This window comes from Xylocopa sonorina, chromosome 10 (assembly GCF_050948175.1).
Source record: "Xylocopa sonorina isolate GNS202 chromosome 10, iyXylSono1_principal, whole genome shotgun sequence".
Taxonomy (NCBI): Eukaryota; Metazoa; Arthropoda; class Insecta; order Hymenoptera; family Apidae; genus Xylocopa; species Xylocopa sonorina.
In genome coordinates, this window is record NC_135202.1 from 11,955,240 (window position 1) to 11,973,297 (window position 18,058).

General features: G+C 48.4%; 2 protein-coding genes across 2 annotated transcripts; one reads left to right on the forward strand and one right to left on the reverse strand.

Moving 5' to 3' along the window:
* Positions 1-596: 596 nt before the first annotated feature.
* Positions 597-10,867, forward strand: LOC143427851 (uncharacterized). Its single transcript, XM_076902332.1, has 5 exons — positions 597-785; positions 1,285-1,829; positions 3,342-3,658; positions 5,538-5,852; positions 10,406-10,867. The coding sequence occupies exons 1-5, from the start codon at positions 613-615 to the stop codon at positions 10,865-10,867; spliced, it is 1,812 nt and encodes a 603-aa protein (XP_076758447.1). The 5' UTR covers positions 597-612.
* A 3,431-nt stretch (positions 10,868-14,298) lies between these two features.
* LOC143427852 (uncharacterized) lies at positions 14,299-17,532 on the reverse strand. The gene is made up of 3 exons (XM_076902333.1): positions 17,044-17,532; positions 16,329-16,386; positions 14,299-16,254 (listed from the first exon to the last, which is right to left on the reverse strand). Exons 1-3 carry the CDS (start codon positions 17,184-17,186, stop codon positions 14,998-15,000), a joined length of 1,458 nt encoding a protein of 485 aa, XP_076758448.1. The 5' UTR covers positions 17,187-17,532; the 3' UTR covers positions 14,299-14,997.
* Positions 17,533-18,058: the final 526 nt, after the last annotated feature.

Genomic DNA, 18,058 nt, shown 5'->3' on the forward strand with positions numbered 1-18,058 from the left:
CAGACGGTTACGAGAACGTAAAATAATTGGCGAAACTGGCTACGTAGCAGGTGCCGTTGGAAACGAGACGAGAGGGATCTGAACGAGCGATCGTTTCGTCCGCAGGTCCATCTCCGTCGAGGGAGAAGTGGGCCGGCGAGCCCTGGGGCTGTAGGCCACGCCAAGTTTCGTCCAAGGGGATCGAGCGCCGTTAGAGATCGCCGTGGGACGGGTTCGATCGTACGCGAGTGACGCTCGATGATTCATCCAGTTCCTCTCTGAACGAACGCGAGGACTTCGAGAGGCCTGTGAGTGACTAGGGGGGAGTCTAAATGAAAGTGACCGCTGGAGACGAGTAGAGGTGCGCGCGCGCGCGCGTTCGTGTTCGATTCGACTTGGACGAGATTGGACGAGAGGAGACGGCGAGGTGGTGGATCGAGCGTGGAAGTCGAGCATGTGAAAAGTAACGAGATCGGGATCGAGGACAACCGGAAGAGGTTGGTCGATGGAGAGCGAATGAATTGAAACGAGAGTAGTCTTGGCTGGGTCTCTGATAAGGGTGATTTCTAGGCAGAAGAGAGGATCGGTGGTAGATACGGTTACGAGGGGGTGGTTGCGGAGGAAGAGGTCAGGATGAGCAGGCGAACGGTACCACCGACCGCGTTGAACTCGTGCGAGCGGATACGACCCGAGCGACCGAGGAATCCTATACAGAGACTCGTCTGGGGTCCCGGATCGCAGTTTCAAGTGAGTCACATAGGATTGCAGGAGGACGAGGGCTCCAATCCACGGATGGCCTTGAGAAGGTACGTCGAACAGCGAGGAGACGGTTCCACAATTTATCCGACTCTTGTAATCGATGCACGATCGATGTAGTTAACGTCTAAAGAGGTTCGAGTAGATCGTATCGCGATAAGGGAAAAGACTGTCGCGTTGCGCGAGCAACGTCCGCGAGCAAATCACGATACGTATCTCTCTGAGCGTATTAATCACGCGCGTCAGAGCCAGCGACGATTACCGCCGCATCGATCGATCCGGTGAACAAACCGGATCAAGCTTCGTCCCTAGGGTACGCTCGCGATACAGTCCGTATGAAACGCACGGTGAAACACGGTCGTCATCGATTACAGGAAGACGGCGGAGAGACGTTCCCGTGGCTGTCGCGGGAATCTCAAAACGAGATTCCCAAACGCGAGACGCGATCCGTCCGTTAACTGAACGCGTCGTCGTTCCAATACCCAATGGTATATCCATCGAGTGCCCAAGATACGAACGTTCGCCATTGTAACGCATACGCACGCACAGGCTCCTCAGGCTGTACGAAGGAAGACAGTACCGCGAAGCGGCCGGTTTCCTCATGAAACTGCCGCACTACACCCTGAAGGCGACGCTACCGGACATTCCTGTGGACCTGTTGATCGAGACGCTGCCGCACAGTCTGTCCCTGCTCGAGGCCCTCTACTCTCGGCTGCTCGAGTTGAACGTGAACGACGCGAAGATCCTGCGGTTGGAGCAGGTCCTCTGGCGAGTCGTCCACCTAATCTCGACCAGCCAGGATCACTTCCGCTTGAGGATCTGGCGCAAGCTGCTGGTATCCCTCAACAGGCTGGCACCGAACGCCAGGGGCATATTGACGAACAGGAAGAGGGCTCTGGAGAGAGCCGTGGAGGGCCTGGGCAAACACGGCCTGGTCGCCTCCTGTCAACAGAACAATTCGGAGAACGTGGCCGCTGCGAATTTGGTACCGCTACCGGTCGCGCTCAAGGACCACCTCGAGGGGAGGATCGAGGCGTACAAGCTTGCCGTTCACAAGATCGAGAGCTTCGCGAAGCACGCGAGAGCGCACAAAGGTAGAACCGCGGTCTCCTATCCTTTTCTAGTTTTTTTTTCCTCGACCCGTTAATCGTCTGGCGAATTACGAGGTATCTAAGAACAGGCGTGGGAAACGAGCATCGACGGACGCGCGGACGGTCGCGCGAGAGAAAGTCTGAAAGTTCGCGATGCATGCGCCAGTTCCAGATCCGATTACCGTCACACATAGCGTTCGGTTGTGCGGGCACCGCAAACTGGCCCGCTTTCAGCGGAAATAATCGCGCGGAGTACTCGATCGAAGCGGTTCCTGGTATTTTCGAAATTACTCTTCTCCTCTCTCTCAAATTCTATTATTCTTCGTCGTTCTCTTATTTCTTCGCCCAAGGCGTATCGCGAAATGATTCAACAGCTGCGTTAACGTAACGTAGAAGACGAACGAGGGGTAATGGTATCGCGAATAGAATTTCCACGACTCGTTGGAAAGAACAGAGACTCGGCGGAGATAAATGGCTCGTTCGAGAGACTCGATTCCAGGGGCGGTACCAGAAGAGGAGACGGTTCGCGAGGGCGCAACGGTGTTGTAACAGGGGTGGATGTCGTTAACTCTGGCTGACGACGGGGACGCGTTCAGCCTCGTGCATCGATGTCCGAGGCATCGGGTTTTAACGCAGCTGCGCCGGACGCGTTACATTTTCGAAGACAAATACACCGTTGCGGCGGACGTTAATGCGTTTACACGCGGCCAACGAGTTTACTCGTTCGCGTTACTGTTGACGTCGTTGTGGGCGTGAACAGGGTAAAACACGTCGATGCGGGTAGCTTCCTACGGCTCTCTCTTCCGAGCTGCCAGTGCCCTTTGCTCGTCTACTTGGTTACTCGATTAATTTCTCCAATTTTTCAGAGTTGCACGCGATGCCATTAACTGTTTTGTAAAAACGCAGACTTCGTTCGTTATCCAAGCGAGGTTTATCGCGCGAACCTGTCCCATCCGGTTACGCGATTATCGTGGCATCGACCGGTACCATAATGTCACCGTGACCCGAAATTCTAACTATTCTAGCTGTGAACAAGGTTTGCATGGTTCTCTGGCGATAGATTAACGTATTCCACCGAGTTAATCGAGAGTAACATTTTCTAGTAGGAGTCCCAGAGAGAGTACGCGGTGCATCGAGACCTCGTTCAGTGACCGCCAAATAAACGAGCTTGCGCCCACAGTGGAAAGAGCTTTGGTTTGACGTGAAAAATGCCAGCGATCGGGTATCGCTCGCGATAACCGCGCGAAACAATTACTACGCGCGTCGAATATCACTTCGATTCGAGTCGATTGGCCAATAATCACCCTGGCGGAAATTGATCGTCACCCGCGAATTAATTCGCTTGGCGAGCACCGTGGACGCACGATGGTCAAACGTTTTCTCTATCGCGAGTTTCTTCTACGACCTCGCGACGAATCGGAACAAAAGTGAAATCACACGTGTGTCCGTAGTAGATTTCACGAATAAATTACAGAGCGTCGAATGAAAGTAATATCGTGACGGACGATTTCGCAGCGGACCAAGGTGTGCAGGCGGCCTCGCATCAGAGGCAGCTTTTCCTGCGGTACAGCGAGATCCAGCAGAGGCTGATCGATAACCAGAGCCTGTTGAATACCCTGGAGAAAGCTGGTGACCCGAGCACCTTGGAAAGTCTGCTAGCCGAGCTGAAACGAAGGGTCGAGCAGGACAAGGAGGCGCTCCGACAATGGACCGCCTTGAGGAGATCGACGCTAGCAGGAAACACGAAAAACCCGCCACTGGCTGCTAGGCTGCTACAGTTCTCCAGAGGCTGCGAGCTGGCGTTGCAATTGATGACCCAAGACGATCCGCAGGTACGTACGCAGGATTCAACGTCTCCTCTTTCCTCTCTGCTTCTCCACGCTTAAATTGTACAGCGTGTAGGTGAATTTACTCGTCGAGTTTCACGAGGTCCTCCGTCGGCTCCTGAAATTATTATCATTATTATTAGCGAGATGTTTAAACCGTGGAAAGGAGAGAAATACGAGAAGCACCGTAGGATAAATTAGCTCCACGGAATATACTGCGACCACGAGCTGTTGTCCCGTGAGATAGTAGCTCAACAGCCGACGTAGCTAATGAACAAACCTGCGTTTCGACCACGCGACGTCCCTTAAGGACCCTCTCGCGATCTTAAATTGCGAGAGTCTGTTTCCAGCCAGGACGCTCGAGCTGTCTCTCGATGTCCCCGTGGGACGTTTCAGATCGCTAATTATTGAACAGCAATAACAATTCGGATGCAGCAATGCCCGATGCAAATGGAGAACGCGAGCACCGAAGCGTGTTCAATTTAGTCGATGGAGCTTGTCGCGATCGCGACCAGGTAGAACGAAGACGAGCAGCAACGTTTAACGGTTGACAAAGGTCTGAGACGATGGCGATGCGTTTACACAGTCGAGCTTTCGTTGCGCACAGCGCTGAGTTTTGGTATGCAATCCGAAGCAAAGCGCGTCGACCGCTAATTAAAAGTAATTAAATCGTAAATGTTAATTGGAAACGATTGTCGGGAAGCGGTACGAGCGTATTCGCAATTAACGCCGTGTCAGGGCGAGGAACGAGCGTGGACAGAACGTATCCGAAGCCCGGTCGAATCGAATTTTAATACACAATTTGCGAATGCCTCGTTCGATACGGTCGCGTCCGTGGTTATGATCGAGGCAGCTGCACCAGTGCGTTCGCGATTAATTATTATTTAAACGATCGTACATACGCGCGTATCGCGATATACCGCGGCCATTTAAAAGGCACGCGGAAGATTCGGATTCCCGGTTGTGATGGAAAACGAGTCGCCTCGATTCGAGCAACAAGAACGATGCAGTTATTAATTAAAAGCATCGTTTAAGCTTCGCAAAAGGGACCGTTTTAAACGAAGAAATAATAGTCGTCTTCCTTACAGGAACTTTGCGGAGTTTTATACGACAGAGGAAATTCGACGCGTTCACGCTCAGGAAATACAAGTCGAAGGCGATCAAAATATTTCAACTCTCTCGTTTTTCATCACATTTCCCTGCTTCGATGAAAATATCGCCAAACGTCTGGACGTTTAAATATTTTTCGGACATTACTTCTCGCTAATCTACTTAGCAAAATGTTTTTCGTAAAATTCGAAAACGAGACACAGATACATCTAAATTATGATATTTTACAGATTACGATTCGAAGTTCCACCTTCCCCTAACCGCTGCTCGAGCCATCGATTGGATTAGAAATGGAAAACGGAGAGATATCCTCCGTCTCTCTCGCTGTCGTAAATCGTCACGTTCCATGGGGTTGGTGTATCAACGATTCTCGGGACCGCGTCCCCTCGATTTCACGCACGGTTTTCGAGAGTCGTGAGAGGAAAGACCTCGACTCCTCCGCGTATCTTGTTCACCGGCGAACGGACGTGCGCCGATTCCCCACGCTTCCGCTCGTAACCCGCTCACGTAATCGTTGCGTCAAGACGAAGACGCACGGTCGCGGCCCGTTCGAAAAACACGGGCGACGAGTTTGAAATATGAAAGAGGGTTGGCGCGCGCGTCTGAACCCGCGATCCGTTTTCTCGACCACTGAGAAATGCTTCAGAAAAATTGCAAAAAAGGGAAAACACGAGAGTGAAACCCCGTCGCTTTAGAAGCGGAGAGCCGGAGGATTTCTGGTCCAATTTACGAGGAAGTTAACGTCGAAGGGTATTGAAACAATTTTCGCTGGTAGGTGTTCGAGCTTGGTGAAAACCTGGCGGACGACTACGAGGAGGAATCGAGCAGCAGCGCCGGATATCACACGGACGAGAGCTGCAGCCCGACACCGGAGCCTCTGCTGCGGAACATCCGCGAGATTCTCGGAGCTGGCGACGGGAATTTTTGCAATTCAACCGGAAACGGGGACGCGAGCAGCGAACGGCTGGCCGAGAGATACGCGGCGCTCTATTGCCACGCGCATCTCCACACGTTGGATGCTCTGGACGCCCTGGAGCCGTTGAACGACGCGCCCGACCTGAAAGCGAAGATCCTCTATTCAGTGGTCGTGGTAAGTGGCACTTTGTGCAAAGTAGGAATAATCACACCGTACCGGCCGTTAACGCGCTTGCATCCATCTCGCCGTCCGTCAAAGGGACGGTAGTTGCCGGTTAAGTACCACTCGTTACTACCCCGGACCCTAGACGAGGGCTAATTAACCCTTTCGAACAGCCAACTTCTAGTCTCGCGTGCAACATTATCAACGCGTTGGATAAATGAGTATATTTTTACTTCGATTTCTCGTACTTCGAACATTTTCTGGCGCAGGATGCGAACGGTTGAGAATAACATCTTCGTCGCGGAAGATTAATTCGTATTTGTATGGTACAGAGAGAAAGGGAGGAAGAGGAAACGAGGAGGAGAAAGAAGATGGGCCGTTAACCGGTTAAGTGGATGATTTAATTGCCATAGAAGGAGGATTATTAAAGCTGTAAGGGTCGTCAGAAATAGGATTGGAATTATCCCGACGGAAGTATCACGGCGTAATCCTCCGCCCTCAATGAACAACTGGAAACCAGTTACTCCGATTAACGATCGCCATACAGAATGCGTAGCCGTAAAGTTATCGAGTGGCTGTTTAATATTAAACACCCGGAATTATTCCCGTGGCGTATCGTACGGGACGTGCACCACCCATAAAGTCCGTAGCAGAGGTTTATTAGAGCTAAAGTTGTACAAGTAACTTTACGACTGCCAGTTACCGCACTTCGCGACGCTAATCAATTTCATATGCAGCCAGGTTCGTTACGATTATTCAGGGACGCCGAGGGAAAATTCGTAACGGCGCCCCTGCCTACAATTTTTCCCGAGAGATCTCCAGCGGAGCAGAGTTCTGGTTTTTTGCAATAAAAGCCTGGAGCCGTAATAATTCAGCGGCAGGATTTATCGCAGCCGGCCAGGTGACGCGGGCTTAAACTTTCCTCCGCGTCGACTGTCCTCGAATTATTGAATTTCGCCCTGCCAGGGACGAGGTTTCTTTCTGGGTAACTCGACGCGCGTTATCCCACGTGAACGACATTTTTATCGTCTAAAATCTCGCCTCCGTCGAGCTCGACGATCGCCGCGATAACCATAAGGGTAGTTACTAGGCGGAGAGAAACGAACCGCCGTATCTGATGGTTGTTCCACGATGCGATCGAGTATCCGTACGTCGTCAGCCATTCGATCGGAATCTGAACGAATAATATCTGTCGAGTGTTGCGAGATGCGCTGATCCCAGAGTTCACGAGAGCGTGCGAACGTCTGAAAATCGCCTCTGGTTACTTCCGTTCGTTGGTCCCGTGTCGCTCGAACGGGGAAGGACGCGGCGAAGAGTCGCGAGCGTTCGATAAAACTGGAAAGTGAAAGCGCAAAGGAAATACGGGCTGGCGATAAAACAGATTTCCCTCGAATAGAGCTGCTCTCCGCGCGGGCTGCCAATCATCGCGATTTATCGCGCGCCTCTCTTTTTTTTTCCATCGATTCCCCCGATCGAGGTTTTTTCTCCTGTTGCTCGCGATGCGACGCGAGCGAAAAATTGCCGCTCGAGTATTGTTAAAGTTCCCCTTTGTCAGCGATGATCCGGTTGAAAACTGGCTTCGTTATACGCAACGTATAGGAGCCGCGTATAGACGAGCCTTTTGGCCGCTCGGCTCGCGATAGTTGCGCGTGAACGTTCGCTCGTTCCGATGGGACCGAAACGGCGCGGATCTGAAACGAGGGAAACGTCTAATTAGCCGCTGAGACAACTGAACCGTACGGTGCCAGCGATGGTGGTTCGGCTCGGTATTAACCAAGTTATCCGGTGCGAAAATAACACGCGCGAAAAGTTCGTAACGAGCCAACTAGCCGGCTGTTTTAGATCGCAATCTGCGGTGCTGTGTTAGCTTGTTGACTCGCGGAAATGCGCCTCGTCGTCGAAGGTGTGCAGAGAGAACCGCAACCGAGGAATTTCGTATGCGCGGTGGAAAACGCTTCGAGAAACTTGGCCTTGCGACGCGTGGTAGCTCTCGTGCCGAAAGGGACTGCGAGCGTTGCGAATTCGATGGCGAAAAATATGAATTCGTGCACCGTTCTTCGAGGAACGAGCTCGATCGAGACCTTATGGTCAATTGGTTTCGTTTCACGAGGAACGAGTAGGAAAAATCGTGGAGGATGCAAGCGGTAAAGAAGGGTGGCTGTGCGATGGGGAAGGCACACACTAGAGCGCTCGAATGAATACTTATCCGGCACTTGCACTCTTGCGGTGCGATCTCGAGGCTGCGAAAGAGCTCGTAACGAGGGGCTCGAGTCGTGTTTTCCGCTGGTAATCCGACTCGTTTAACTTTCGACCGTGAAAATCGTAGGAAAAATTTCGTGGGACTTCTCGTGGCATCTTTTCCCAACAACGCTCCTGTTCAACGTCGATCGTCTGTAAACCGATAACAATTAATCGAGCAACCCCTGACAATTGGCTCTAAGAATTCTAAAGATTCGATTCGAAACGAAGCTAGGACCTAGAATGCGATAATCGAGGGGTTGTTAACTCGCGGATAGACAAACGTTCACCATCACGAGTCGCTCGTATTCGAATATTTCTTTCTCTCCTTTTTTTTTCAAGTCCCCAGACGAACGAGCGGAGGATAATAGACGAATTTAGAGCGTAGTCGAAAAGGGTGCGCGTATGATGCACACGTACAGGGTGAAGATTATTTTTGCCAAGCACACAACACCACCACGCACCTGTCTCCCGTGCGATCGATCGACCATTAACGTCAAAGCCGTCGACGGGGTGGCGAGGGGTGACGAGGGTGCACTTTTGCGATCGAGTGTACCCGGCAAGTGGCAGAGGCGCTAGTCCGTCAGCCTGGGGCTATTACTTTGCTTGCATACATACAGGTGTACCTTTCCGCGCACCGTTACCCGGAAAATCGATGAACTAAAATAAATACCTGCGACGAAAGCCACGCTGTACATCTCTTTGTCTACCGTCCGGTTGCGTACAGGTTTCTCACACTGCTTTCTCTCTGTCCCTGCTCTTTTCCGGCTCGAGAACGCTGCCACGTTTTCAATCAAATCCGTCCACGGGTTCGTTCGATTTTCACGCGCCGCGCAGGGCGATACGATGAACACGATTCGCACGTTCGTCGATCGTTACGATCCAGCTGGCGAAAAGACGGACTTCCTTCGCGCTCGTGAGAGAAAACCGTGCTAGACCGTGAAACGACGAGTCGTACGTGCGTGAACTTTTCGACTCGTAACGGGATAAGCCGCAACAGTTACGAACGCGGAGGAATGCATCGAGGGATGCACGCTGGTTCCGCGAGACCATTGTGCACGCTGGCAATTATTTCCGGCGGCGGCGTAATCGCGCGACGATAACCGTAGGTGGTAACGCGAGGAAATGGTCCTGATTCAACGCGCCACGTCTTTATCCTGGTCCTGCTAATTTTTCCTCTCATTCAGCAGCTGACGCGACCGCGTGTAACGTTCTTGCTCACCGAGATTAAACCTCGAGGGTGGACAATTTGGTGGCTTTTGTGCGAATGCGGTCTACAGCGTCCAATTCGTTACGGAATCGTTGATGTAAATTGGTATCGTCAGCTACGCGTGACAACGCGAATGAAAATCCCAGTTTACATACATTGACACGAAGGCGTAAAAAAAAAACAAAGCGTACGAAATAGTTTGACAAACTTAATGACAGAGCGGCGCGCGAAAAAGGGAGCACGCTAACAAGGTCGGGCAGTTAAAAAGCGCGCGAGATTGGCAGGTATTCATCCGATTATATCACGGGGAATTTTCAACGGTCCTCGACCGCTTTGTTTGGATATAATTTAACGCGTCGCTATGGTTATTCCCTCGCGAGTGGATATGTCCGTGCACACGTGCCACGGACAACCGCATTCATCCCGGATATCGCGTAAAAAAAAGGAAGGGAAATCGCTCTCGGCTAATCATCCACGCCGCAGCCTGTCGCGATAATTGAGCGATAAGCTCGTTAAAAGCCAGCGAGCGAACGATCGCGCGCGGCCTTTTAAATTCTTTTAATTAAAACGCCGAGCGCTGCTTCGCGCTGGTTTATTTAAGCTCTGAAAACTATTTCTTGCCGCCCTTTTCTCTGCGACGGGCTCGAGCCACAAAATCCAGAGGCAACGACTCGAGGTCGTAAAAACCACGCGTACCGAGACGAGATCCATTTTCCAACGTGAATAAATCATAGGATTATCAATAGGGATCACGGATAAATTATTGGCTCCTTCGAGGCGGCGTCCCTCGAAGGGAAGAACAGAGAATTTCGTACGGAATACGGAGACCCGGTTTCCAGCTCGTAAACCCATCGTTCGAGCGGCTGTTTTCCTATCAATTTTGCAGTAGGGAGTTAGTTGACCCGAAGCATGCACGCTTCTTTCCAGGAGATTGATTAAATCGATTCCTGGCGAGATCTTCCGCGGATTACAGATCCTTTTCATCAGATCTGCCACCTCTGATCGATACACGGACCATTAGTCGCTAAAAAAAATTCATACTTTCACAGTAAATAACTATTCTCCTTTCTTTCATGTGTCTCCGTATATAAGCGTCTTACGAGTCTACTTTTTGCAGCTCTCCTGGCGGCTGGCGGGCATGATTCAAACGTCGAGGTATCTGGAGGCGGTGAAGATACTGAACGGTACAACGAGCGCGACGCAGGGGACACCGGAGCTCGAGGAATGCGTGAAGCGGCAGCTGGCAACTTCCGGCGCGCGAACCGGTTCCCGGGAGGTCGCGGAACAGGTGGTCACCCAGCTGGAGAGAACGCTGTACGACTTTCCGTGTCTGAGAGGATGCGCCGAGGTCAAGAGCTACGCGGCTGCCTGCTCCAGTTTGGCCTGGGCCTGTCTGGCCCGCGCCACCCCGTTGGTCCTCGACGTGGCCCAAGCCTTGGAATTCAGACGGGAGATCCATCTGAGGCACCACGCGTCGCCTGGTCCGAACGGAACCAGGATCAAGACCGTCCTCTGGCCTGGCCTCAGAGAAGGGTGTCAAGGACCTTGCCTCCACAAAGCAGTCGTTCTTACTTCTTAAGTCCCCCTCCTCTGTCTCGAGGAGTCCGTCTTTTTACCGCGATTCGGTTTTTAGATCCGAATCAGGAGACCGTCAGGCATGTGGCGCAGGCAAATTTCACGCGACGTTCGTTCGATAACCTGGAAGCACCGTTATAGATACGGCAGTATAGATTGTTGGTACTTATGTACGAGGAAATTCCGAAGGCTTCCGTACGAGCGTCGATGGTACTCGAAAGAAATGGCTGGAGACAATGTAAAAAGTAAACAGACGGAAAGAGCCGCGATTGTAAAAGCACTCGCACGCGACGAGACACGGTGGAGGGGACTGCACCATTTGCTGCTCCAATTTCCACGCGTGCTTCGTCGCAGTCTTGAATTTCCCAGGGGGTACTGGAATTACATTTATACTCCGCCTTATGTAACAGAAACGCGTCGTGCTCTTTACCGTCGCTGGATAGGTTTTAACGTTAGTCTGCGTGATGAGATTCTCTAATGCCCCACCGACCTCGTCTCCAAAGAAATTCGAGTTTGCTCGTGGATAACCGTGAGAGATGTCCGACTCGAAACTCTTTCTCTCACGGATAGAACTTTTATCAAAGCACCATTGATATCCATGACGTCAATTTTAGTAGTAGTTTAAAGAGAAAAACAATCCGTTAACTTCGATGGAGCCGATCGGTTCGGTTTCCTCCGCGCGATTCAATTAACGCTATAGTGAAAAGGGTCGATAAAAGCGGCACGTGCAACTCTAGGTACTACTTCAAACTAATTCCGTGAGTACCATCGTTTGGGTCCGCGCGATATTGCGTTTTAAATCGGCCATCCGAAGATGGGACGATTGCATCGCCGGCGAGGGAAAAGTTTCTCGGAGACTGTGTAGCGGAAACTTTTTCTCACGGCAGATGGCTAGCGATGGCGAGGGAATGGTAACAGGGCACCAACGCGACGAACGGCTGAAAGTTTGCATTGGACGGCGGACAGCCACAGATGCTCCCGAAATATCGATATATCAAGACACAGTAGGTGGGTGGGGTATACGGTGGAACTCGTCACCCTTGGGAACTTGGAATTCTCGACACGACCCGCACGCGCCACGGTCCTCCCCTTATTCTCGATCTAATGTAAGGAAAAGGCGAGAAAAATTGTCTGCCAGCCGATCCCTTTAGCCGGAGGGCTTCATTTTTTCCCTCTCAGTCGAAATATAATAAGATCGTTTCGCACGCTTTAAATAGGCGGATAAATCATCCCCTATCTAAAAAGTGCTCCCACGTACCACTCGATAGCCTGAATCCACCTTGCTTTGCGTAGCCTCGAGCAAGGATAATACACCGGGTGTATTTAAATGAATATTCATGAATCGGACGTGAGATCGCGTTGCGCCAAATAATTATGGATGGTTCTGTTTCTTAATGAGAGCATCGTTCTCGTCTCAGCTTAAGTCGCGCGGATTATCGCTCCCCTAATTGTATGCTCGTTCCCTCGAGCCAGCCACCCGACGCCACGTCGCAAAATTCGGATTACCGCGTAAGAAGGTTTTAATTGCGACTGCAATGGAACAGAAACGAGCTTCAGGTAGTACAGCGGGTGCAAAAGTAGGCGATTAACACGATGTCTGTAACCAAGTATACGCACCAAGATACGCACTCGAAAATATCCGAACGGTTAGTTAGTCTTGAGACGTAATTTCATCATAAAACTGTAGATAAAAGAGTAATATATATATATACACACAGTATAAAATTGATTAAAAATTCGTCAGATAAGAAAGATTCTCCTTATTGATAGGGGCGCTATTGTGACATCGATCGATAAGTTTTTTTAGTGAATGACTTGTATATTCTATTAGTTTCATAAGAAGGTAACACTTGTGGCTTTTTAGTCACCAGCTTCGTTGGTCATTAATTTCCACGCTACGATAATATTCATGTCCGAATGTAAAAAACAGCAGTATACATCGTCCATGGTCAGCCAAACATCATTATGAATTCTTAGCGAATATTTTTTCTACGCTGTTTCACAATCGGGTAATTAAAAATGTTACGTGTAGCAAAGCTTGGCTATGGATATGTTTAGCCAACTCGAAACGAATGCAAACACTACGCGCGTCTCGAGTACCTCGAGATTATCCAGGGTAAACTCGCGAGGAACGTGAGTTAATTAGCTCGGGAGTAGTGTGCCTTGTCCTGCAAGTAGATAGCATCCAAGTAACTGACCCGATTGTAATTGTTCGCGTTCCTGCGACTCGAAACGTGTAACTTGAAAAGACGTCGCACGAGGCCGAAGTTTAAGTACCGTAACGGCTGGTCCTCTTGGATTTCCAAGGTTTATTATAAATCTCGTTCTCTATATACATTATTCATACATTATTTCAATTTCTTTTACCGTCCGATGTAACAAATACAAAAAGTACATTGAGCTGTTACGCGTTCGACTTTGAAACGCTAAAAATGTTCTACGCGGAGAATGGATCTGGTTATTACGAATCGAAAATACCATGAAACAGCTTACGAAATACGATACGTGTGTGAACTGTGTATGATTTATATGCTCTTGCGTGTGCTGATAAAAAGTGAAAACTTAATAGAACGACTTTGGTCGAAACACTCGACAGACTCGTACTTGTAACAAGTTTCACGATACGACCCTGTCGCGCGTCGAGTATTTACATCTAACTTAATCGATAAACTTTGATTTTAAACGCCTCCGTATTGTTCCGTCTACGTTACAACCGGTAGAGAATTATCATTTAATGAAGAACAATAAAGAGAGGGAGAGAGAGAAAGAGAGAGATGGGAGAGAGAGAGAGAGAGAGAGAGAGAGAGAGAGAGAGAGAGAGAGAGAGAGAGAGAGAGAGAGAAAAAGAGAGCACGTATCGCGATGAACAGCGAAAGATTAGTGTGAAAATTTACAGTTCACTCTGCACGAACGATGCGGTTGATTTGACAAAACTGAAAGCAACAATTTTTTAATTAAAATTTCACGAAATTTATCAAAATGTTCATTTTTTTACACTACTCACATTGCCTTTCAATTCGGCGACTCAATCGCACCATTCTATCAGAGTTGACTGTGTATTTTCACCTTCACCAACATTTTACTTGGTCGCAAGATAGTCATAGGTGCGCTCTTTGTGAAATACAAGCCACTGCGTAACAATTTATCCTACATAAATACAAAAAACTATCATTACCATTGGTAAACCTCCGGCTGGCCAGCCGGAGATTCTCGAGACTTTCGAGATGAAAAGTGTAAGCTCTAGAATCACTTTGGCAAACGGACGCATAGAGTAAACGTGCCTTCTTCTTTACAGTACCCTCGGATTTTCTGTTACGCCTCGCGTTACCTTAAGAACAAACTTACATCTCTCTTACAAAAGTATTAATAAGACACTAAGACTAACTACGAGAACGTATACTTTATAATGTCAAAAAAGTAAAATAATCCGTTGAAATCCATTAAAATTGACGCGAACGAAAAGAACGAAAGGAAAGTGTTCCACTTCAATAGATAATAATGATAATAACGATAATTCGAACAATTATCTACACAATCGAGAATCAATCGAGCCGTCCAAAATGGGTGCACGTGAGAAATGTGCAGTGTTCGAAAAATATAGTCTATTACTTTACGTAATTTTCCTATTCAGTGACCTGTAACTATTGAATGATGAGATTGCGGGATTCTATCGTTACATATTTTCTATAATTACATTCTGTCTGGTCGTATAAAATATACTCGATCGCTAATGAGAAATATAAGTCATAATGTATAATATATATACCATATATATATATATATATATATATAGATGAGGTTTAAAAGTTGACGAACGTAATATCTTTTCATGAGCCTCTGTCGTGTAGAATTGCATGACATGTAATATTGTACGTATCATTGTACGAATAGAAACCTTTTGAAAAGAACAAAGTTCCAAGAAATACGTTCCCAAACATCGAAGCTCGAGAACGTCGCCTTCTAGAGAAAGAAACGAATATGAAAACAGAAAAAATGTCAGCTTCGCGCTATCGAACGAATATCATACCCTAATTCCATTCGTCTAGACGCGTGGCATGGCACGGGCCACTTTTCTCGCGTGCAAAAATATATAGAACTCTTTTTCCCCGCATCGTGATGCGATACAATGGTAATTTACATGATGATACACCATTTCTTGGCTTCGCTCGCGGATTTACTTTCATCGTCAAGCTCGAACTTGTCAGTCTGAAACTTCATCTCCGAAACTGGAGTAGAGACTTGTATAGGCCTGCGCAACCCTTTCAATAAACTGATAGAGCTATTCAGTAAACTATTCTCTGATTCTATTTTCTGTTTCTTGGTGGAGTTCCAGCCTTCGGTTTCGTACTTCCGTTTCTTCTCGGTCGGGCTGCCGTTTCTGTTAGACAAGCCAATGGTGTCCGACAAGCCAGTGGTGTAACGTAGGATCTTAAAGTCCTGTGAGTCTTCTTGAGGCAAAGATACGCTCGACGTGTTGACGAACATCGAGTCATTCGGCGAGTACCTGTGCTCGCGCAGGGTGACGTAGCGCATTCTGTTCAGAGAACGTCTTCCGGAAATGCTTCTCAGCGTCTTCCCGAACGATGCGTCTTTTGGCGGCTCGCTGGGCGAACTGTGGCTCGCGCTACTCGTTTCGAATAACTTCGAGTTCTCCTTCAAGCAGTCGTTCAGTTTTATTTGTACGTCTTTCAACATTATCGAAGGATCGTACGACACGAACGATATGTCTTTAGCGACACTCTCCTCGGGTTTCCCTTTGTCCTTCTGAACGTCACTCTGCGACGCAGTCTCCGAGACCTCTGATACTTCTGAAGTTGTCGCCTCTAGGACATCCGCTGAATAACTTTCCGTGTCTGTTTGCGATTCGCTTTGAAGGTCTTCTTTCTCTTGTACGACGTCCTTTGCGACTGATGCTACGGAAGGGCATTTTTCACTATTTTCATCTTTCAAACTTTTATCATCCTGCTTCTCTTCTTCAGTTTTCACGAGATTCTCTTCTGTTTCGAAACGTAAATTCAAATCATTCTCTTCGTGTTCTTCCATCTCTTTGCTTTTATCGGAACTGGTCATTGCCTCTTCGGGTTCAGTTTTCTTTTCCTCTGCCAGTGTCTCTTTGTTTGTTACATCCTCTTCAGGTTTGGTAACCGAAACAGGTTCTGATGGAGCATGATCAACATGCTTGGGATCCACAGTGTCTATGGAAATCTCTTCTGCCGTATTTTCTTTTTGAGCAGTAGGATTCAGCTTTGCTTCTGTCTCCTCCGATTCTGGCTGCATTTTCGTAGAAGTTGACTCTTCGCTTTTCTCTGGAACGACTAATTTTTTCTTGTCCGAGCTCGCAACAGGTCTACCTATCTTCGAGGGACCAAATTGTTTTGGCACACGTCTGATCTATAAAAATGCAAATGTATCGATTTGTATTCTTAACAAGTTATCCAGAGTAATATATGGAAAAGAAAACTCACTTTGAGAGTCTTGCTTGGACCAGGGGATATTTTCTTTTTCAAAGTGCTCAGCTTAGACCTGAAACAAAAATGTTACAACGTTCAAATTAATTAGTAAACATAAAATCGCACGTATATTTATAGTAAATTTCCACAAAGTAAGATGTTTCGGAGGTGATGAGAGGTACTAATTTAAAAAGAAAAAAAGCTCAGCGAAGCAGCTAAATTTCTCGTGTACGTTTAGTTGTTTTTCAAACAGATTTTCTATCAAATATATACTTTCTCTTACTTGCCCACTCGTTTGCAATTACTGACGTTTCAGCGAAAAGGAATTCGTATTGAAACGCGATCATGAAATTTACGTATACCAATTAGCGGGAGAGAAGCGAGGGGTTGAAACGTTTAATAAAAAAAAAAGCACGCGTATAAGAATGTAACGCGGCGCGAATATCGGCGGTTATTTTCCGCCAAAAATTTAGTGACATTTGCCCCGCTTTATCCACGCCGGTTGAAAAGAAAGAAATAGAAATCTCTCTCTTGAGAGAGAGAGATATCCAACGGCGGCCGGCGACGCGTCCGTAAAAAAGACGAGCGAAAGATTCCATGTACATATTCGTTCGTAGGTCGCCAAGCGGCGATCCGGAGGATCGAGATGGGGAAGCCTAACGGGACGATTTACTAAACGGAGAGACTGTGGATAAAGTTGCTCTTCATTGGACTGATTGGTTTTACAAACCTGTTCGAAATCTCGGATTCGCACTGTCTCTTGTGCAAGCTATGTTCAGAAGTATTCGACGGCGCGGTCGTTGCCTTGAGTCTCCGATTGTACAAATTCCTCTCATCGCCCCCAGGGGCCGCCTTCTTTCGCGTCTTACCCATAGTGTGTTAGCGTACGTTTTACGTCCCGCCTATTAACTCGTTTAAATCTCTCCACGCCCTTTCTTTTCCTCGGACGTGCTCGCCCCCGCGAACGCGAACGCAACTGCTCCCCGTCCGGTCAGTTAAACGGAGAAGAACAGAAGTAATCTGTCTGTACCTTGCTTCCGTTTTTACCTACAGACATATAATTTGATCGCTATCTTCTTCTTTTCTCTCTCTCTCTCTCTCTCTCCCCCTCTCTCTCTCTCTCTCTCTCTTTCTCTCCTATTTCAGTCACTCGTTTCTCTTATCCATTCACGGCATCACACGACACAGATCACTGAATATCGAGAGCAAACGTTCGTGGTAACTTGAAACGCAGCGTGCAGTCTCAGGACGCCATGCGATGCGTGCCGCTTGGTCTCGCGATTTCGTCAACGCACGCGCCCAAAGGTTACAAAAGGAGACGCGAGCACTTGGCAACCCGTACCGATTTATCGCCACTGCTACGAACTCGCTATCCGCCGCAGCTTTTTCTAATTGGATAACGATTTTTACGTAACCGACGACAGACGTAAATGCGTGTCCACGGAAAGTGTCAACACCGTACGATGGCTGTTAACACACTCGCGGACACGGCCGATAGTTTATTTTATCCGATGGTAGCGGTAAATTCCGTCGGGGAAACAACACGAAGAAACGCGAGCGTACCCGAGGCGCTGCGATCGTTGCCGCGTCGCTCGTACGAAACGCTTGCTAAATGCTAAAAAGTTCATTGATTTTTACCGATCGTTCACGCGTGACCGATAAACACGTTTTATCGTTAACGAACCTATCAATATCGCACGCAATTAGAAACGATCAGTACGAATATATCCCAGATGATACAGGGA

Coding starts and splice junctions, on each gene's coding strand:
- LOC143427852 (XM_076902333.1), bottom strand. CDS start 17,186: ATGGGTAAGACGCGAAAGAAGGCGGCCCCTGGGGGCGATGAGAGGAAT. Junction 16,387..17,043: donor GAATCCGAGATTTCGAACAG/GTTTGTAAAACC, acceptor TTTTTGTTTCAG/GTCTAAGCTGAGCACTTTGA. Junction 16,255..16,328: donor GTCCAAGCAAGACTCTCAAA/GTGAGTTTTCTT, acceptor GCATTTTTATAG/ATCAGACGTGTGCCAAAACA.
- LOC143427851 (XM_076902332.1), top strand. CDS start 613: ATGAGCAGGCGAACGGTACCACCGACCGCGTTGAACTCGTGCGAGCGG. Junction 786..1,284: donor CCACGGATGGCCTTGAGAAG/GTACGTCGAACA, acceptor ACGCACGCACAG/GCTCCTCAGGCTGTACGAAG. Junction 1,830..3,341: donor GCACGCGAGAGCGCACAAAG/GTAGAACCGCGG, acceptor ACGATTTCGCAG/CGGACCAAGGTGTGCAGGCG.